Source organism: Penaeus chinensis, chromosome 7 (assembly GCF_019202785.1).
Source record: "Penaeus chinensis breed Huanghai No. 1 chromosome 7, ASM1920278v2, whole genome shotgun sequence".
NCBI classification, from domain to species: Eukaryota; Metazoa; Arthropoda; class Malacostraca; order Decapoda; family Penaeidae; genus Penaeus; species Penaeus chinensis.
Window position 1 is genome coordinate 38,178,543 of NC_061825.1, and position 22,520 is coordinate 38,201,062.

Consider the following 22,520-nt stretch of genomic DNA (forward strand, 5'->3'; position numbering starts at 1 on the left):
CACACACACACACACACACACACACACACACACACACACACACACACACACACACACACACACACACACACACACACACACACACACACACACACACACACACACACACACACACACATATCACATCCACACTAGTTTTTTAGACCATATATTTGCAACTGCACATTCCCCATTATTCCCATTTACAAATACATATTGTCATGAAAGTATCATGTTAATATTAATAATTCAATATCATATACCAAGTTTACAGAAGTTAAGAGAGATAAAAGATTTCTCCTGATTTGTTAACTAATGAGACAATTTTCAATAATTCTAATAAAAAAAAGTGTAACACCCACATTTTTTCACATACACAGATAAAGTAAATCTCAAGAATTTCTGACATCAATGATCTGTACTCCAAGGTTGTCCACATACATACAGGCATATCATATTTGCATTGACAGTTGTTAGCATATTAATATTCATATTTATAAGCACATTCATAATGAAATAACTGTACTTGTCAGACCTTCTCCAATCCATGCACAACACACATTTACTGGCCTTAAAAATATCCATACTTCTGAAGTACAGACAACGACTGTCGACTTATTCAAATACAATCAAATACTGACTAGACTTTATCAAAGCTGGCACAAAAAGATGATACCTTTCAAAGACATGATATCCTTACCAAAATATATCACTGCAAAGTCTGAGCTCCCTCACATAGTAGGAAATAACATGTGAATTGTCACACGCAATACTTTATCCCTCTAGAAAAAAAATCAGATGTCCACAATGAATATTTGGAAATGAGACATGCAGTATTTATACTTAAATCTATCAAGCAAGCCATTATGCTTTTGAATAATAAACTGAATATCTGTATATTTGATAAAATTGCAAAACCCTTATAAAAGCAGTCATCTCCCATTACACAGGAAAATGACATGGAATATTTCAGAAAAGATTATGTCAAACAAAGCATTATTATCTAAGCTCACAGTTGAAAAGAACTTCACTTTCTGAGTCTTCAACATGACCACTATGGATGCCGGTACATAAACGACATACACACACATAACTGACACGAGCACATACAACTGGCAGGACTAAAAGTTATTAAGTAACATCAAGTTACATATTAGGTTGTAAGCTTTGTTATTACAGGTTACAAATAGCTGATATTTGTGCTGACATTGTGCTGTCATTGTCATCATTAGAATCTTTAGTGTTTGTTAAAGCCTTCAGACAAAGGTTCAGATAATTGTTAATTTCTGAAACCATCTGTTCATTTCACTTGGACTTTGTGAAGCCTGTGTTGTGCATCATAATGTCATACTGCTTTCTTTGGTACATAGCAATTAAACTTTAATATGTATACTAAATTCTGGATTGCATTTGATAAAAAATTATTTATCAACAAAATACAATATGAATTGGAATGAATAATTATGAATTCTGCTGTGGAATCTCTATTCTCCATTTCTGTTTTGCATAAAACTGTCTAAAATAATGTCTTTCTACATCACTGGACCTATTCTCAAAGTGGCCACTCATCCTCTTCTTCATCAAATTCCTCAAATTCCTGGAATTCCGCTTCATCCTCTTCTGCTGCTGCTGCCTCCTCCTCCTCTATCTTCCCAGCTTCTTCCTCCTCCACCAACTTCCCCACCTCCTCCTCTTCCTCTTCCTCCTCCTCCTCCTTACACATTTCTTCTTCATCAAGAGGGAATGTAGGAGTGTCAACATCCATGATCAGGTCCTTTGACACCCGATTCTTGGGCTTCATAAAGTCTGAGTTAAATTTCATCCGGATGATGTCGATGCTGAACTGGTCAAGGCGGTCAAGGAATTGGCAGAGCTGGCCACATGACCGGGTGAAGTTAGCATCCTTAAGGCTAAGGTCAGGTGGGTCCTCCAGAGTGAGGTGGCCTCGGACCCTCTGCAAGCGAATTAGAGACACATTTTCAGGCTTCGATCGAAACAGTTCCTGGGTGAGGCTGGCAGGAAGGCACAACAAGACATCTGCCTCATTGGTAGAGTTAGTGATGGCTTCACCGTAGACCTCTGCAGCAATCTCGTGCAAGTCATTCACTGAGCGAGAGCCACCCGCATTGTAAGTGAACACCGACTTGGGAATCCTGTACTTGCGCCCTTCCTCAGTCTTGGCAATGACATTCACACGTCGTAGGAGCAAGAACGTTGGTGGAGTATACATATTTGAGAAGACAATGTGCATGTTTGTATGTGCGGGCCGCTCCAGGATGTGCTCATGCACCTTGAACATGGTCTTTGTCACACCTCCCTGGTGAAGGAAACCAAACACAATGACACAGAAGATGTTCCACACATGCCACATGGCAAAGATAAAATGCTTGGTGAGCCTCCTTCTGCTCGGCGAGTAAAGGAAGATGTCATCAGCGTGCAGGATGACCAGTGGAATCAGAGTTGGTAACAGGAACCTCGGCTCTTGGTGGGGGATCAGCGAGAGAGCCAAAACAGGAAAGATGAAGCTCAAGAGCAGCATTGTGGCCACACTGTACACCTTGGGCTTCTTTGAAATCTTGTTGAGGCATAAGTTGGCTGCATACTTGGACACTGACCACAACCCAAGGACCCCAAGAACACCATGCAGAATAGGCAGATTGACAACCAAGTGGAGGTACTGTGGGTGAAGTCCATGAGTGGCTAGGTTCTCTTGCTTAATGTTGTACATGAGAAAATTGATGGGTGTCACTGTGAAGGAGTTGCTTGTCACATTCCAGAAGACGAGCTCTGTGAAGGTGAGGGAGCCATAGTAGAAGGAGTCAGCCAGCATGCAAGTTAGGAAAACTATCACAACACCTGGTAGCAGGCTCATGCAGCGCAGGTGGAAGTAAGAGAAGTCCACTTCCTTTGTAACAACGCCCCTCTGAAGCCAATAGGCCACAGGAACAAAGGAAAAGGCCAGGAATGTTGGCCGGATGAACACGCCCAAAGTCACCACTGTTGATATGATGGCACTGTCCTTAAAGTTGTAAGGTGGGAGCTTGGTTTTCATGCGTGTCAACTTCACTTTTTCCTGCATGGAGTCAGCTGTCTCATACAAGTCCTTCAGAATATTCTCTTGCCTCATAACCTTACCGCTCTCCACCATGGACTCGCATACTCTCCAGTACAAGATGGCAATGAGAATCAGCTCTAGTGAATTGGAAAATGTCCTTGTTGCATACACAAGCATGATGTATGAACTAGCAAACACTTCAACACATTGCCACGGCCGAATATAGCACATCTTGGCTATCCTGTAAACACAGAAATCCGCGACAAAAGACAGCAGAGTCATGTATATCCGAGGGGCTACCAGCAGTATTCGCGGGGTCAGGATCTCAAATTCAAAATATGAGGCTACAACGGTCACATATCGGATGAGCAAGTATGGCAGAGACACAATAGCAGAGAAGGCGACTGACCGGATGGGGGTTGAAGTGTGGAATTCCCATGGCTTCTGTGCATCTATGTTGAGCACATCACCTGCAGGGAGAGAGAGGCTGGGGTCAAAATCTACAAAAAAAAGTTTGTGCATGCATGTGTGTGTGTGTGTGTGTGTGTGTGTGTGTGTGTGTGTGTGTGTGTGTGTGTGTGTGTGTGTGTGTGTGTGTGTGTGTGTGTGTGTGTGCATGCATGTGTGAGTATCCAAGCATGAAGATTCTTATTTCTACAACACATCCCTCCAGAAACACCATACTTACGAGCCATGACCTGTACACTTTGGTGAAATTCATCTGGATGAATGTAGCCAGTCTGCACAGATGCCAGATACAACCGAGCCGCAGCCAGCATCCACCAGAAGATGGAACTGTCTGAAATTCTAGAAAAAAAGAAATATATATATATATATTATAGATATATACTAGTCCAAAAAAATATGTTAAAACACTAAAGTCTAAAGGGGAAGAGAGAAGAGGAACAAGGAGGCCGGGAAAGAAGGAAACTGAGAACAAAAGGGAGAATTAGAGATAGAGTATAAGTGTTTTGGGTCTTCAAACACGGAAAATTCATGTGACTTGATGGAAAATATAGAAATCTTCAATAATAAGATGCTTTAAATACTATTTGGTTTCTAAAGTTTCTGTCATTGGAAGCTGCAGTCTTTCCTAAAACAAATTTTACTTGGAAGGGTAAGTAAAAATAACACAATCTGTCAATGACCAATCAAGGGTAGGCCTGAATCTCAAAATGGGGATCATTCAGAGATAGAAAATACTACTGGCCACAAAGAACACATGAAAAAAGGACCATTACATATTGACAATACTCTGCATAAACTCAAGCGAAACCCACAATTGCTTTACAAATATCACCTGTGGCAAATGCTATGGCCTCTGTACCATTTGCACTCCAAATAGCCAATAAAAGCCAATATTCTGACATGACAGAGTTTCCCATCAAATAAGGACTCTCTCCAAGCTCTATCTTGCCAGTATATATGTGAAAAAGGAAGTGAGGAAGGTGTAGAGGCCACCACAATTGTGGAACTTGGTTTCAAAATAATGTGGAACTAACTAATAAGACACTTTAAGGAGGAACATGTAAGAGAAATATTATATTATAATATAATATTAAATTATACATGCCAGGTCAGTATTATGATGTACTGGTGAATTATATGTGTGGTCCAACACAACACAAATCTTTGAGAAATTATTTGGGTAAGTTTCCTAGTTCATGAGAAACTCCTGTTATCAGTACTTTCATATTTTACCGAGTTCTTCCTAAAGTATCAGTAAGTACATTCTTCTATTGCCATTATTGCAAAATACAAGTCCTTCACCCTAGAGACCAGTCTTCAGCATTTCTTTATTCATGTAAATGTTAAACTATAAAGAAAACTGTGATCCTTTTGGCTCTCACTGCAGCATTTCTTTTTAAATAGTTACCAGTACTTCTGCATAATCATGATTTATTCCTATAAACTCTATGTATAATACGTAAGATTAGACAAGGGGACAGTGAGATATCCCATCAAAACAATTCCTTAATTTGCTTCCATACTTAAAAGTGTAATGCACCACAAAAAAAACATTATGAACCACTATATAAACGTTAAAGTCTTCTTCTTCTTTTCTCTTAGGGTTTTAGACTTTTATAAACACATTATTTCATTCTTTCTACGATAACGAGCCCCACAATACTAACTTAACAGGCTTCAGTGCCCTCCTCTCGGCTGATTTGAAGCCCTCGTAAGCCGAAGCGCGACTCTTTGACCTCTTTCGGCATTCCATTGTTAGTAAAATTGAGAGGAAAACGTTTAAAAACCGGAGAAAAGGTCGAAAATATGCTAAAAATAAGAGGCTAAATGCGAAGTGTCGAGTCTTTTCCTCGGTTTGTTTTGGTCTGAGCAATTCGGGCGGTTGGGGAAGGGAACGCTGTCGCGATAATTAGGATCCACTTAAGGTCTGTTGCCTTCTCTGTCTCTCTCCTTCTCTTACTTTCGTTCTTATATTCTCTCTTTCTTTTCTTTCATTTTTAGTCTCTTTTTTCTTACTTTCGCTGTTCCTTTATTTGTTTATTTATCTACTTATTTGGGGATGGGAGAGCCGTCGTGATAATTAGGGTCCACTTTAGGTCTATTTGCCTCACTGTCTCTCGGTCTCCTCTTGCTATCTTTCTTTCTTTCTTTCTTTCTTTCTTTCTGGTCTTTCTTTATTTTCTTTCTCTCCTATTGTTCTCTTTCTTTCTTTTCTTTAATTTTGGATATTATCTCTTCCTCCCTTTCTTTTTTCTTATTTGTTTATTTATTTAGAATTTCGTCGCTTTAATTAAGATCCACTTAAGGTCTGTTTGTCTCTCTGTCTTTCTATTTTCTTCCCTTCTTCCTTCGTTTCTTTGTATATTTGTTTATTTTCTTTACTTATGAAGTTGTTCGTTTAATTACTAATATATCTATTTACTAATCTATCTATCTATACTCAATTCCTTTCAGTCTCTCTCTATTCTCTCATTCTTTCTCTCCTCCTTTCCTTCTTTCTCTCATTCTTTATTCCTTTCCTACCTCTTTTGTTTATTCATTTATCTATAATTTATTTGTTTGTCTGTTTGCCTGTCTTTCTGGCTGGCTGTGTATTAATATAACTAATATAATTAATAGAAATAACTATTGCTGATTATCTCTCTCTGTCTGTCTATAAGGGTGTGATATATATAACAATATTAATAACAAGAACAATAAAATGTATTAATTAGAATAATAATGGCAATAATAATGATGATAATAACAATAGCAATAATAATGATGATAATAACAATGGTGATACTAATTTCAATGGTATTATACAATAATTTAAATAATAATAATAATAAAAATGATACTAATAACAGTAAATGGTAATAGCGATGATAACAATGAAATAATAACAAAATTGTTAGTATAAATTAATGATAAAAATAACAGAAAAACAATGATGCTTGTGTTAGTGACTAGGTTAATAAATTAGTAATACCAATAAAGATGATTTTGATATCCATTTTAGATTAATCAAAAATACAATTATAATAACAGAATTAATTCTTTTGCGCTCGTCTCCCTCTCCAAAAAAGTAAACATGTCTGCCCCTTCAGTGTGGTGCCGGCTGGCTTCGACCACTCAAAAAGCCTTAAATTTACAACTAACACGATCAGTTTGGACGAATAAGATAAAAGTTAATATTTACCCGTCTCTTGAGGAAAGATTAGAAGGTAAGATAAGGTGATTGTTATTGTTTTTGAGGCTGAAATGGAGAGGAGTTCAACCAGTGTGGATTAGTATTTTTCTTACGTTTTTACTTATATTTCCTGTGGTTTATTTATCATGTTTCAAAGAGTCGTTTCTTTAAACCGTTGTGATATATTTGCATTATGTCCAATAGATATATGAAGATCTGTCGGTTTATACAAGACATTCCGAAATGTTTAGTTTTTGCATAAGAACTATTCCAGCTACAGTTATTTATATTAATTTACTTTTTCACAAGGATATCATCTGGTATCTTAACTGATGGATGTGAATTTCAGATTTATTTTTTTCTAGTATAGATTACTAGTCTGGATTACAGTCTCGATTTCTGAATGACTGTGAAACAATTGCTGTAGCCTCATGGTTTTGTACTCTGCCAAAGGCCAATGAACCTACAGACCATGTATTTAGTACGACAGAGTTTGGTCTGGTACCTTCTCTAAAGATATTAAATAGCTTGGAAGGTTTACAGCCTCTAGGGTTTGTTGGCTAGAGCACCAACAGGCATAGAAGTCATAATATTAAATTGAGTATATGCTTATTCTTTCTCAAAGTAGTATTCTATGTTGTGGATATATATTTGATTATATTTTGTATCATTTGTGTTATTTATTTATTTATTTTTTACTGTATTGTTATATATAGCTATACTATTATCTATAGCAAGAAAATTACATGAATATTAAATCAAATATGCATGATAAGCTACATAGTAATTTTTATATTATATGTTATAGTTAAATGTATATATGCTTTTGTTCATAACCTACTCAAATTGTATATATTGCATAAGGATTGAGTGTATGAAAATCAATGTGTTTATGTAGATATAATCAAGAGACTAGGTAAGGGATCTATATTATAGATTAATTTAACTTTACAGAGCTAGACCACACAAGGGAAGATCCAGAGCTGTACGCACCAGTGGACATAGGTCTTCCGGAGAGAAAACCCTCTCGCAAGGCCCAGCTTGGTCAGCGATTGGAGCACGTCAAGGCTCTCAGACGCAACGCAGAGTTAGAAAGGCAAGCACGAAATGATGCATGTAAGTCTACTGTCTCTTTGTCACAGATTATTGAACATTAAGAGTTATAGCCATTGGCATAAGTATTTTATCAATTTGTTTGAAAACCTTTCCTTGTATGGTTTTATTAATACTTTTACTATTATAATGTATTTTTATTGAAGAAAAAAGAATATCTCCTCAAGTCAGATTTTTAAAATGTTTTTGATATGGTAGATACTACAGCAGTTGAAGAATTATTGACTATTGTATCTCTTTTCTGGATTTTCTCTTTACCACAAGTTTTCTGCTTTTCTAATTTGAATATAAAACTAATCATTCTCTCTCCTCTGCAATCATTTTTCATGGGGGGGGGGGGGGGGTTAAAAGAGTTGACATCTGCTTTGATATTTTGTGAAATGTCAAAGCAGATGAAGGCATTATATAACATGTAATAACTCACTAGCATTAGATTTTGACCTATAAATAAATAAGTAATATTATATTTTAGGTTTGGATTTTGACTTTCAAACATATTTCCAGATGCATCTACTTATCTTTGACAGTATATTTTTCACTCTGTTCTTTATTCCAGTGACCTTGGACCTGGATACAGTGAACGGTGACTGGGAAAAAGCGAGCGCTGCCCACCACGTTTCAGCTCTTGCACACCACTACGGAATCTTTGGGGATCTCTTTGGGAAATACGCGTACTTTCGTCCTCGTGTCCCGTTGAGCATCAGCTACGACTTTGATGAAGAAACGGAGTCTCCTGTCTACAGGGGCAACGTCTTGAAGCCAAAAGAGGTTTGATTTTATTCGATTGTGTCAGATTGTAATTTTTTTGCACATTAAATTATTCCTGTTGATATTTGAAACTTGTTAAACAGATTTTAATTTTAGAAATAGTATTTGTGGAAAGTTTTCCTTTTAGGTTTTGTTTTCTGAAAGCTTTTTTATTATTATCATTATGTTTTCTGAAGAGTTTTTTTTCTTCTTCTCCTTTTCTGATTTTTTTCTTAACTCCGTGAATTGTTTTTGCCTCTATCAGTTTTGGTCTGCCCAACAAACTAAGAATGATTTAACTGGCACTCATAGATTTTCAGAAATGTTTATTTTGTGGGAAATTCAGAATTCAGATTTGTCATTTATGCATAGTCATGAATGAAATATTTAGATAAGGAATATTCTTGCTTGTTTTGAGATTTTGTCGTAAATAATAAGCAATAATGTCCGCAGACAGCAGCAGAGCCAAAAGTTCAGTTTGAGAGTTCGCCAGACGATCTCTGGTCCTTAATCTTGACGAACCCAGATGGAAATCTCTATGAAAATGACAAAGAGTGTCTTCACTGGTTTGTGTAAGTAAATTATTGAATGGTTACTCATTTCACAATTCTTTGGATATGTAATAAATGTTCAGATGCTGTTCATCCTTAGCTTATATACTGGTTATTAGCATTTTAAGGGAAATTACTATGTTGAGAAGGTTTTTTTCTATGATGAATTTAAAATTGTAGTAAAATGGAGAGATATATAGATAGGATATTTTTGTGTTTAGCTGTCACATTTCCAAACACTATTTTTTTTTCTAAATCATTAGAAATTTCCTGTGAGATTATGTCATGTTATATTACTGGTCTTTTCATGTTTTTCTTTTCACTTTCTTCTCCCCTAACATCTAATTCAAACATTCCAGTGGCAACATACAAGGAGGGAAGCTGGAGACAGGAGAGGTCATATGCAACTACCTCCAGCCTTTCCCACCAAGAGGCACTGGTTACCACAGATATGTGTTCGTGCTGTACAAGCAGGAAAAGAGGGTCGACTTCTCCGAGTTCAAGAGGGAACAGCCTTGGTGAGTTTTTTTTTCTTGTTGATGGGAAAGTATGAGTGAAAGAATTCATAGCAAGTAATTAAGGCATAAAAGAAAGTAGAAAACTGAAGAAGAAAGAAACAAAGAGGTAAGTTACAAATTTTTACCCATAAAAGACTGCTGTGCCCTAGCTATCCTGTGTTCCCCAGCTGCAATTAACCTCAGATATTCATCTTTTACCAAGAGAAAATTTTGTCCTAGGCAAAAGCAGATTTAACCCCTTGGTAACGGGTGAAGAAAAAAAAAAAAGCTCTACGCTCTAGAGATCAGTGGCAACGCGCCAACTTTGAGCGTGGGAGTTCGGTACATCAAGCCGAATCACCAGCTTGTAGTGCTTTGGCGCGCCGCTGCAGCGTACAGCTGCACGCCACAGATCGAGCGGTTTGTTTTGACGCCTCATGGTGTGACCTGTCAGGAAGGGGTTAATGCAATCACCCCAGAATTTTCTGCTTGGGATTAATTGCTACATGGGCTCTCACTTTAGGATTTTCATCTGATGTGGGATGGCTGCCCATAGACAGTCGCATCAGTTTTCTAGGAATCCAGACAGATATTGTAGGATTGTTGTTTTTTATATATGAAGATTGTGTAAAAATTGCAGTTTCCACTTCGTGTGTTCTAGGCATCCTTTCACCTTTGTATGGAAGAAAAATATAGCAGCGTTTGTAGATTGTCCATATTAGCCAGGGGCACCAACTATTTGACTCTGTCTTTTAATTCTTTTTTGTATGAGAGCTCATTTTTTCTTTTTGACCAAACTTGCAAATGGAGGTAAATATGAAGCACAGCAGCAACCCTAATGCCATTTGTGATACTCAGTAGTAGTGTTTTGTCCCTTTGAGAAGTCAAATCATACCCATCACCATTTATTAATATATATATATATATATATATATATATATATATATATATATATATATATTAGTGATATACATTTTACAAGTCTCATTGAGAGTGGTATCTTTCAAAACAACCATATGTACATTCCTCGCAGATGGTCTTCGTCGTCTTCCTCCTCTCTGCCCCATAGCACAGGAAGCACCTTTGTGCAGTGTCCTGCCCTGGAACCTGGATGGGGAAAGCAAAGTTGAGGGACATCCCCTTGTGCTTTAAAGCTCAATCTCTGGGAGGGAATGATTTATCTCAGCCATTGCCAGGTCCAGCAGGAAGTTCACTGGATCTGTCCTGTAAACAGCATGGCTGTCTACAGTAGCCAGATCATATATATATGTATAAAAGATCTTTTTATGCTACTTCAGTGGCCTCTGCATTGAAGGGTATGATTTGTCTAGCTGGTCTGCCAGGTCAACACCTTTCAATCCATTGTTGTATGGGACAACATATTGAGGCTTCATCCTCAATGATGTACCCTTGTCATAGCCAAGGTATGGATGGTGCTCAGCATAATTACTTGCCTTGTATTCATCCATGACAAAGCCAGCATGCTCGTTGGGAAAGTCCAGAAATCCAAGTTTCCTTGCTTCCATACCTACAGGTCACAGGGCATGTGGCAGCAGTTGAGACAGACTGTCCCCACAGCACCTGTTTTCCTGGACTAAAGGAAATGAAACAAAAAGGAAAGTGTACCAATTGTTGACGTATACATGGTAGCTCTTCCAAAAGAAGACACCTGCCTCCATTAGGTCCATTACTGCCTTCTGGGATGATGGTATGGATCCCTTGTCCTTTCCTGTGTAAATTCTGAAGACAGCTGTGTATCCTGCACACAGGCTGTTGATGCCAAATCTGGTCTGCCTGCTGGGGTTGTAGGTGGTGAAACTGAGGTAACCCTTGAACTTCCTCATCAATGGAGATACATTGGTTGGGGACAAAGGTCCCCAACCAGTGTATCCCAAATATCTCCATAACTCGCCTCAGCTTCCGAATCCTGTCCTTGTCATCATGATCTGCCTCCTTATCCATGAAGTGTAGGTTTCAGGAGATCCATTCAAATCTCTCCTGAGGTATTGTGGAGGGAGAAATGGGTATGGCAACCCCCAGTTTCTGAGACCAATAGAAGACCAGGTGTTGCTTCCAAGTGATCCTCACCAATAACCTCAGACTGAGATAGATGTGTAACTCAGCAGGAGTTACTGGGTGCCACCACCTGCCCACCTCATTAGTCTGAGCAAATCTATGAGCAAGCAAATGGAATTAATTAGTTTATGTAGGTACAGTGGTCACCTTTTCTATCTGAATATAGTAGTACTGTGGATAAAACTATGCATATCAACCTGTTTCCTCCACTGTATAATTGATCAGCTCATCAGTGATGGATTCCCTGAACACATTAGGGGCATAGAATCCTCATTAAAGGCTACCTTGACACCCAGGCTGCTGCTAAAAGAGTGCTTCCTTGGCACATTCTCTTTCCTAATCTACCTGAAATCTATATGGAAATGTGTACTGAGAGGGGCTCATCACTGTCAAGTCTCAAATCCAAAGTGGTGTCATGTGTTAACACAAAATCAAGCTCCTCTTCACATTGTACCTCCAACTCTAAGGCAGATTCATCATTGGAAATTACCTCATCCCCAGTGTCATCCTCTGAGGAGCCTGAGTCTGACAGGTGAGCTGTCGATGTGGATGCCATTGGCTGCTGGTGTGAGCAAGAGCAAGAAAGTCAAAGGCTCATTCTAGCAGAATGATCACAGCCTCCCTGACTTTTTGTACAGATGACCAGTCTAACACTACCCAATCAGGTCACACCATGTGACCTAATCCTCTAATCAAAGCCATTGCTACTTTCCAGCTAGTCAGGACAAAGTACATTATAATCATGCTGTGATTACACGTTATAATTACATGTCACATAATAATCAACCAATCACGTAAAATAAGCAGCAGTGACATCTCTTTTAGGGTCAGAACAATAATAAACAGTCAGTCTGTAGTCAGTCATCATGGCAAGTGCATATGCCATACAGACTAGGGCTCCTGCAAGCCATGGCAACATTACATGCCATATGGGTTGGGGGCACTTAAAGATCACGGCAAAATTAGATGCCAAATAGGGAGAGGGGATCAAAGACATTATGTCCTATTTACAATGAATAAGAGGGAAGAAAACCACGCAACAGTTTGTGAAAGCTATCCAGGTGACTCGGCTAGAAGTTACAGTTTAAAAGTTTAGCCATTTAATAAGAATGTTCAAATTGAAAAAGTGAGCCAAGAGCCATATTGATAGTAGTAAAAGGCCAGAAAAAAGTGAACTACTCGAGCAAAGTTTTCATAATTTTGAACTTTTCACCATTGTACATGTGATTTTTGATGAAAGTTTCTTGTTTGTGTACTGTTTTGAAAGTATTTTGTACGATTTGTAATCAGTTTAACCTAGAATTGACCCTAGCCAATATATTATTCCCCAACCAAAGAATGGCATCAGCTCTTATGGACTCCTTCTGTTTAGGCATTTTTGTGGCATCTACATGGATAATGTCATTCGCTCTTAACCCATTCGCCCCGGAAATTTTCACTCGTCGCTGAACCCCCGCTCCAAGGAATAGTTGCCAGCCGCATGGGCCCCCGCAATGGGATTTTTTCTGGTATAGCGCGGCTGCACAAAGACCATCATATCAATTTTGCAGGAATCTGGCCATAGATTTTGTAGTAAAGTTGGGTTTTATATAAGGGTAATGTGTAGAAACTGCAGTTTCTCATGGTGTTTTCTAGGCATCTTTTCATCTTTGTATTGAGGAGAGATACTGAATTGCTTACAAGTTGTCTATATTAACAGATGACATCAACACTTTGATGCTAAAAGTTAGTGTTTTTTTTTTTTTTTTTTTTTTTTTTTCAAACTTTCAAATGAAGCAAAATATGAAGCACAGCAGCAAGCCAAATATCATTTTGATACTCAGAAGTAGTGCATTGTCCATATGAGAGATCAAACCATGTTTTTTTTTTCTCTTCTCTCTCTCTCTCTCTCTCTCTCTCTCAACAGAAAAGGAAGAAGTGAATGTAGCTTCACTATGATGCTCAAAAATAGCTTTGTATTGATAAGTGAAGTCACACTAAGTTTAGTATTTTTTTTTCTTTCGTATGAGTCTTGTAAGAGAGAATATAGTTCTTTTAGCTTATTTATGAATGATAAAAGTTGCTTGTTTTTTTTTTTTTTTGTTTTTATATAGGAGGTCAGAATGCGGACTTAGCTGCCTTTTACAATTACAAAAAGGAGAACAAAAAACAGAATTGTACCCATCACCATTTTTTTTTTTTTTTTTTTCCTTATGCCAAATCTCTTTGCAAGTGATACCTCTCGAAGCACCTGTAGGTGCATAACGAAAGCTTGCATGCCGGACATACAGTCCGCGTCATCTTCCTCCTTCCGGCCCTGTAGAAACGCCTCCTGTATTTCCTTCCAGGCGTCTCCCTCAAAACATGTCGAGTCCTGCCCTGAAATCTGGAAGGAGAAAGCAACATTGACGGGCGCCCTCAAGCACTGTAGGGCTCAAGGTCTGGAACAAAATTGTTGATAATTGACATGGCGAGGTCCAGTTGAAAGTCAATCTGCTCTGTCCTGTTGCCCAAATACTTGTAAACTGCATGGCGTTTCACAGTGGCCAAGTCATAAATATTTTTAAAAATCTTTTTGTACCACTTCAGTGCCCTGCACACTGACGTGTACGACTGTGTGAGCTGGTCCCCCAAGTCCACTCCATTTATTCCGTCGTTGTAGGCAACGACGCACTCTGACTTCGCGACCAGCGGACCTCCACAGCGCCGAACCTGCACTATGTGTGACGTGTGGACTGTTGACAACGTGTTCACTTGTTTCACATCAATCCAGGATAGAACCAACATGCCGGTTGGAGAACTCAGGGAGTCCACGTCAAATCACGAGGCATGTGGCGGCGGTTTCTGGACTGTAAAAAATGAAAGAGCACTGGAGAGGTGTAACAGTTGTCAACATACACCGTGTACCCTTTCCAAAAGAATTCACCCGCCTCCATCAAGTCCACCACTGCTTTCTGAGAGGACGGTAGAGACCCCTGCTCCCTGCCGGTAAAGATCTTGAACACGTCTGTGTACCCTGCACACATGCCGTCACTTGCGGAAAGTTTGTACACCTTTACCCGAAATCTGGCCCCCTTGCTCGGGTCATAAGTGCGGAAACTTAGGCAACCCCAAAATTTCCAAAGGGACTCGTTGATGGATATGAACTGATCGGGGACGAAGACCTTCCTGAAGCGATCCCCAAGAATGGTCAGCACTTCCCTCAGCTTCCATAGCCGATCTTCCTCTTCAGGTTCCCCCCTCATCGTTCTGGAAGTGGAGGTTGCGGGAAATTTGTTTGAATCTCTTGCAAGGCAGGGTCGAGGGGAAAATTGGCATGGCCTACCCCTGGATTCCTCGACCAGTAAAAGGCTAGCCGAGGTTTCTTGTTGGTCCCCATCAGCATCCGGAGGCCAAGTTAGACGTGAAGCTCAGTACTCGTGATCGGATGCCATCTCCTTCCGTGGCTCCGTGCCGTCTCATTCGCCGCTGCAAATCTGTCAGCAAGCAAATGGAATGCATTAGTTGATGTAGGTACACTTATCATCTTTGGGTATCTGGATATAGCAGTAATGTGTTTAAAAGAAAAGCTATGCAAATCAACTCTACATACCTATTCATCTCTTCCACTATGAGGTCAATCAACTCATCAGTGATGAACTCTCTGTACACTGCCAGTGGCGTCGAATCCTCATCCAGGTTAACCTTGATACCAGGTGTACCAAAAAAGCTGTACTTTCTGGGTACATTCTCCCTTCTTCTCCACCTAAAGTCTGGGGTCCCTGGAGCATTGCTATTCCACGTTTTGTTTACATGGGCAGACAGAGGCTTGTCACTGTCGAGTGTCGAGTGTCGAGTCCAACGGCGGTTCGTTGTCTGAGACGAAGTCTAAATCGTCGTCACTTGGGGCCTCATAATCAATGTCCTAGTCCGAGTCATCGCTGGGGATTAGCTCATCCCCACTGCTATCGTCATCCGAGGAGCTCGACTCTTGACAAGAAATATGTTGAGGTGGACGTCCTTGGCTGGTGACAAGAGCTCTGGCGAGAGCGAGAGCTCTGGCCTTCCATGGCTGCGAGAGTGAGGGCGAGAGCGAGAAAGGGAGCAAGAGCTCTGACCTTCCATGGCTATGATCGTTCTGCAGGAATGAGCCTTTGACTGACCTTTTATACACATAACCCCAAAAGTTATGGGGCTCGTAGAAGCCATGGCAAGATTAGATGCCATACGTGTTGGGGTCCATTAAGAGCATGGCAAGAATAGTTGCCACATGGGGCGAAGAGGTTAAGGCCTATCCGTATGGATGTTCATGATCAGAGGGCACATCAGTGGGGAACCATGAAGGTGATGTAAAGCTACTTGAACTGTGACATGTATAGAAAAAGAGTCTGTACTAGTTAGCAAGTCTTTTGGGTAATTTGTTTACTGCAATGTGCTATGATAGTAAATGAATACAAACTGATACTACTACACTGCAGTCATTCTATGTCTTACTTGAGCTTTTCTCCACGGTGCATTTCATCCTGGCCCAAAATATATTGAGCGAATGGTTTCACAGTGCAATTCACCTGTCCGCTGATTATTGTAAACTGTCTTTACTACTGAGACTTGTCAAAAGAGAAATTATATTCCTGATTGACATCATATACATTTTCCGTATCACACACATTAATGCCTAACAAAGATAGAAAGGTAAAATTAAATTTATGTTGCAGGCTGCGAGATGAAGAAAAACCATGTCTAACCCTTGCCCTGTTTGCCATGCAACACCTTGTCAGGTTGACTGTTCACTTAATTTTGAGCTTTGCCCAAGTGAACGCAGGGAGTGTGTTGTTTTGATTTTCCACTTTTGAGTTCACCTTCATTTGCTGACTTTTGGAGTATCAAAATTTGCAGAGTGACATTTTTGTAGACACCAACTCACCAGAAAATAGATTTTTCTTGTAGTTACTGTACTTAGTTATGTAATGCACAATGTAAAGAGACTACAGGTGGACAATCAGCTGTGCAGCAAGATTTACAGGGGTGTTAGGACAAAGGTGCTAGCAGTGGACTTGGCCAGGCTGACCATCTATTTAGTGAAAATTGTCTGTCATGTCAACATCTCAGGTCATTAGCAGCATATGCAAAATATAGTTGTAAGGTAGGGCTTGGGAGCAAAGCCCCCAAGTAAGAAAGTTTTTTGGTTCAGTAAAGCAATGTTTGTGGATTTCCTGAATAGTCATTGGTCAAAACAAACAAATGTACAAGACATCAAAGGTCACACATTTATGGTCAAATATTGTGGTGAAAAGGGTAAATACGAGAACAATTTGGAGAAGTGGACAGAAGAAGGGGATTAAGAGAAGGAAAAGGAAAGATGGGGAAATAAAGACTGCAAAGATAGTCGAGGTGAGAGCTTAGGTCCAAGTCATGGTGATCCTTTGCATTGCGACTCAGTCTCCGCCTCCTAAGCCCCCTACGACAACAGCGATCAAGGGATTGGAGTGGGCCAGGCTGACATAGAACAGTAAACTTTATGGGAGTGATAGTTGGGTTATCTTTACTTACTGCAGATTACTTTTATAGCTATTTTTTATTTACGAAAATCTAAGGTCAGTAGCAGCATATTCAAAATACAGCGATAGGGTGATGTTTGGGGGAGAAGCCCTGGTTAAGGAAGTAATTTTGATTGTGGATTCCCAGAATGGTTAATGGTTAAAAGGCATATAGCATCATGATAAAGTATAGTGGTGAAAAGGGTAAAAATGAGTTCACAATTTGGACAAGTGGACAGACTGAAGAAGGGGATGAAGAAAAGAAAAGGAAAAGGGAAGATTGAGAAGAAAAGACCCTGCAAATTTAGTGGAGGCAAGAGCTGATATCCCTAAGTCCCCCCCCCCCCCCCCACACACACACACACAAAAGCAGGAGCAGCAAGGGATTGGGGTTGTTTAGAGCTAACTTGGGGATTTTATGTATTCCTTCACCAGTCTAACATTATGTATTTAAAATGAATAAATAAATATATAAAGCATGTTCTTCAATTGCCATATTTTCTCCTCTACAGCTTATTACTGAAGGAGCGGTCATTCTCCACGCTGGATTTCTATCGCCAGATGCAGGATGAGGTGACTCCTGCAGGCCTGGCTTGGTTTCAGGCTGACTGGGACTCTTCACTCACAGACTTTTTCCATAATACGCTGCGTGAGTTGTACAACTTGTCTAGTTATGCCTACTTGGTTGTTGATTTTTATTAGTTACTACTATAATTTAAGATATAAAAATTTATTTGTTGCTTAATTGTGGGTTAGTTTTTCCACTTTTTTGTTTATCATTTGTTATTATAACTTTTAAGAACCTATATCATATATTTGCTTATGCTTTCCAGAGATGAGAGAGCCTGTCTATGAATATGATTTCCCGGACATGTACATGGCTCCTCAGAAACACTTCCCTTTGAGGAGGCAGTTTGATAGGTAAGTCCTGTGTTATTTATTGAAAAATAAAGAGGGTCATCATTTTCTCAAGGACAGCTAGAGGTACAAATAAGTCATGTCTTGAATGATACCTCTGAGTCTTTCTAATCTTCAGGACAGAAGTTGAAACAAGCTTGATTAAAAAAAAAAAAAAAAAAAAATTATTGAACATTTTCTGCTGTGTCAACATCTAAGGTCACATTTAAAATATAGCAATAGCATAAGGCTTTTATATCTGTAACTCACTCACTCTCACAGAATACATATTTATAGATAGATTACATTATATTCTCTTTGACAGATATCTGGACATGCATCGTGACCCCAAGCAGATTAACAAGGAGATCCTTCTGAAAAGGCTAAAAGACATCAACCCACTGGAGCGTGAACCGCCTGTCCACCCCTTCCTGCTGCACTGCCTATCAACACCAAACTGACTTCATGGGAGAAGAAGGAAATCAAGAGAGAACGCATCGGGGCTGGGAAATATTACGATCTGTACAGGGGTTCAAACAGGCCCAAGGTATAGGGGTGTTGGGAAAAATTGGGGGACATCTCGTGTTCACTTTCCAGGTGTTAAGCTATTCCTTGATTTGGAAGAGCGTGGCGATCTGTGCTTCAGATAGATTGAAACTGCAAGGGTTGTTGCCTATCTAAACTACGACTTTTGTCCATAAAGTATTAACATCTATACTAGGGTACAGACAGACATAACATGAAGAAACTAATACCCATTTTAAGACCTTTTGGATATTAATTTAGGGTTTCTTCTACTGCAGTTTAATCCTGGTCGCAGTTTAATTATTCTGGATTCTGTATATATTTATGTAGATATTTGCCTACAGATGCAGTATGTGAGGCAACCTTGGTTAAACTTTTTTCTGTAAATTTGTTTTGTATTTAATGAAAATACAATATTGAACAGTATATGTTGTTTTATTGTCTGAAGTTGCATAGGGAATCTAGAATTAAGTATGGAAGTATATATGCTGTTTTCTAAGACAAATGTAAATGTAACCTAAGGTGGTTCTGGAGTTTATAATTTCCATGTCTATATACCATAACAAGTATAAAAGATAACAAAGTGAAATAGACTAGTTTCTATACTACTACTCCTCCTCCTCTTAAGCCCTTGCTCATTGTTTTTACCCTTATTAGGGGCATTAAAGGCTTGCTCTTTCATCAAATAGCCTATTTATTTATTGATTAATGCTACATCAATGTCTAATGTCATTTACGACATATTCTAAATATAGCGATTGGGTGGGGCTTGAGGGCAAAGCCAGGTACGGAAGTTTTTTTTTGGGGTCCTAAGGCAATGTTTGTAGATTCCCAGAATAATTTAAGGTTAAAAGTAATACATTTGCTAGGTATCGAAAGTCATATTGCATTATGATAGAATATTGTGGCAAAAAGGGTAAAGATGAGTTAACAATTAGGATAAGTGGGCAGAAGAAGAGAAGGAAAATGTGTTGAGCAGAAGGGTGATGTGCAGGTCGGGTGATCCCCTAAATTGGGCCCGTCTCCGGCCACTAAGCATCCCCACAGCAACAACGGCTCCGACCACTGACACTAATATCCCTTCCTTGATATTTGCTGTCAACTCTATCCATTCCAAATTATCCACCCAGGTCATTACTCAACCTTCAGAATACATCCCTTCCCCTCTCCCAACATCCGCTCCATCTCCTACTGTACAGCCTTCTGCACTGTCTATCCTCTTCCCCTTTATTACTACTATCTATCCTTATTATCCTCTCCACACCACTACCTCACTCCACACCACCCCATCTTCCTCCCGCCCTCGTCCTACTGCTTCTACCTCTGTAAACCTTTTGAATACTCTTTTTGGCTCGGCCAAGTGGGATCGATTCTTTGTGATTCTCCACAGAGGGCATCAGGCTGTGGAGCGGCAGTGTTTGGCTGGGTGGCCAAAACACCATTTGATATTGACGGGAAAAGGGTCGATATGGACACTCCACTAATATAGACTTCATGGGGGAGTTCATGTTTATGGAAGCTAATCTTAGGAATATTGGTGCAGGACTTCGCTGGCCTCTGGGAGGAATAGTATAGCATTGTACTGCACCACTGTATTACAGTCAGCCCAAAAACACGGAGACGCAGAACATGGGGACTGTAATAGGCAGTTGAGCCCTCAATATAGTGCACTGGTTACGACTGGTTGGGTAGTGATGGTGGTTATACGGCTTGACCCTTTATTAAGGAAGACTACGGACAATATGAGACATATGAGAGTTGGGTAATAAAATCTACATGAAATGATAGAACAATATAAACTAAGACCAAGTTCTATGGCTGTGTGTGTGCAAATGCTTCCCAAGGGTGCTATACGTAAAAGAAGAGAGATCCCCCAATTTTGACAAAGTCGCTCATCTTGTTTACATTGCGAGAGTGAATTCTAGACATATACTACTATGGGGTTCCAGGGGGCATAACCCCCTGGGTATGCATATATATTACCATGGGGGTCCAGGGGGCGTAGCCCCCTTGTCTAGAAGCATATACTACCACGAGGGTCCAGGACGCAGAGGCCCCTGGCTAGGGAATATACCACGTTGTTAGGTTAGGTTGGATGTTGGGTTAGGACGTTTCGTTTAACAACCACGGGGTCCTGTTTTACCCCATAATCTCCCCGATATACTTCATGGCCCTCCTTTGCTATTGGGACTATTAAATCAAGATTGTCGATGGAGATGGTGATCATATCTCCTCAACGATTCATTTCCACAAGGAACAATGCCTAGAATCGTTGAAAACAGTGGATTTCATGCAGAAAAATATCAAAATTGTTTCGAAAGTAACCCACTACCCTCTTCTACGTACTGACCAAGAATACAACACAGTAAAGGAAACCCATTAAACGTTGTCTTAGGGTAAGAGCGGTGTCGCGTGTCCGGCCAGCCAGCCCTGGGGGTCGGAGGCTGGTGGGGACCTTGTCAAGATGACCTCTGGGAGCAAACTGAGGCTTGGTCATGCTAGGGCACAAGCAGTTGGGTCATCCTCGGGCACAAGCAGTGAACGTCCACCGGAAACGTGGCGTGGGACAGCAGCTGCAGGAAATGTGGGGGGAGCGAGGCGAGGTCACCGTTTCCGTCTGTTTAACGACCTGCCATAGGGCCGCAGAACACGGGGAGGTTAATGTTACCGAAAGCGACACACAGTGATAGAGGGAAATGGACATTGCGGCCTCATATTAACCGCGAAATGACAAAAAATTCCGCTGCATGTCACCCCATCTAGCGATAAATAGAAAATAGGGAAAGTTAGGTTTGGATTTTGGGTTCGCATAATACATACCCTGGTTTCCGGATTTTCTGTGGAGGGTGCTTCGCTCTCGGTAACAAATACCGGAAATCCAATGTTTCCAGCAATAATGATAATGATAATGATTAATGATGATTAATGATGATGATGATTAATGATTAATGATAATTAATGATGATTAATGATGATGATGATAATGATGATAATGACGATAATGATGGTAATGATGATAATGATGATAATGATGATAATGATGATTAATGATGATTAATGATGATAATGATGAATGATGATAATGATGATGATTATGATGATTATGATAATTATGATGATGATAATGATGATAATGATGATGATGATGATTATGATAATTATGATAATGGTGATGATGATGATGATGATGATGATGATGATGATTATGATAATTATGATAATGATAATGGTGATGATGATGATATTCAAAAATGAGGAGGGGAGGAGAGGGGGGATTGACGAGACCCAACCCTCTCCGTCTTAATGGCGAACTGAAGGTTCATGAATTCCCGAAGGCTCTTGACCCGACCATACTTCTTGAAGGAACCGAACCTGAAACAGTTCTGGTTCGCGAAGCTTTACAGACGTAGTTCAGTCGTTAATTACCCAGTTGCCAGTTTCGGAGAAGAAGCCTGTGATTTACAGTCAGTGATTTATAATTATTTACTTTACTAGAGTTGAAACACCCACGATGCTCAAATTAGATGTATGGAGATCTAGTTTGTGGGTTTTTGTACTATAGTAGAGCTTTACCCTTCACATGACCATAGTGTTATATGACCTTTGATGTATAGGACCTTTATTTGTTTTATCTGTTAACCTTAATCCCCCCATTTCCGTCTTTCTGCAAGTTTTATCAACCTGTTGTCTTACTCTTTTACTTGATTGTTGTTTCCTTCTGCGTTATCATTTTTCCATTCTTTCTTTTATCAATCTCTTTATCTATTATCTTCAATGAACTGATTTTCTTTTTTTCTTTTCAACATACACACTGTGACCACAATATTGTCTTTCTTTGCATAACAGGAAATATTTCTACAGGAAGCTAATTGAGATATGTGATTATATTTTATTGCATTTCATGTTGCTAATATCAACCAAGGTCAGATCCATGATATAATTAAG

At 39.6% G+C, this 22,520-nt stretch overlaps 2 protein-coding genes across 2 annotated transcripts; one reads left to right on the forward strand and one right to left on the reverse strand.

Annotated features, from left to right (window-relative positions):
- Nucleotides 1–80: 80 nt before the first annotated feature.
- Nucleotides 81–5,354, reverse strand: LOC125027201 (GPI mannosyltransferase 4-like). Its single transcript, XM_047616131.1, has 3 exons — nt 5,170–5,354; nt 3,723–3,841; nt 81–3,504 (listed from the first exon to the last, which is right to left on the reverse strand). Exons 1-3 carry the CDS (start codon nt 5,253–5,255, stop codon nt 1,532–1,534), a joined length of 2,178 nt encoding a protein of 725 aa, XP_047472087.1. The 5' UTR covers nt 5,256–5,354; the 3' UTR covers nt 81–1,531.
- Nucleotides 5,355–6,568: 1,214 nt separating this feature from the next.
- LOC125027165 (39S ribosomal protein L38, mitochondrial-like) lies at nt 6,569–19,001 on the forward strand. The gene is given in 9 exon segments (XM_047616055.1): nt 6,569–6,708; nt 7,629–7,790; nt 8,344–8,555; nt 8,988–9,106; nt 9,445–9,603; nt 17,666–17,802; nt 17,987–18,074; nt 18,376–18,473; nt 18,476–19,001. Coding segments are annotated over 9 exon segments (1,236 nt in total). The 5' UTR covers nt 6,569–6,575; the 3' UTR covers nt 18,604–19,001.
- Nucleotides 19,002–22,520: the final 3,519 nt, after the last annotated feature.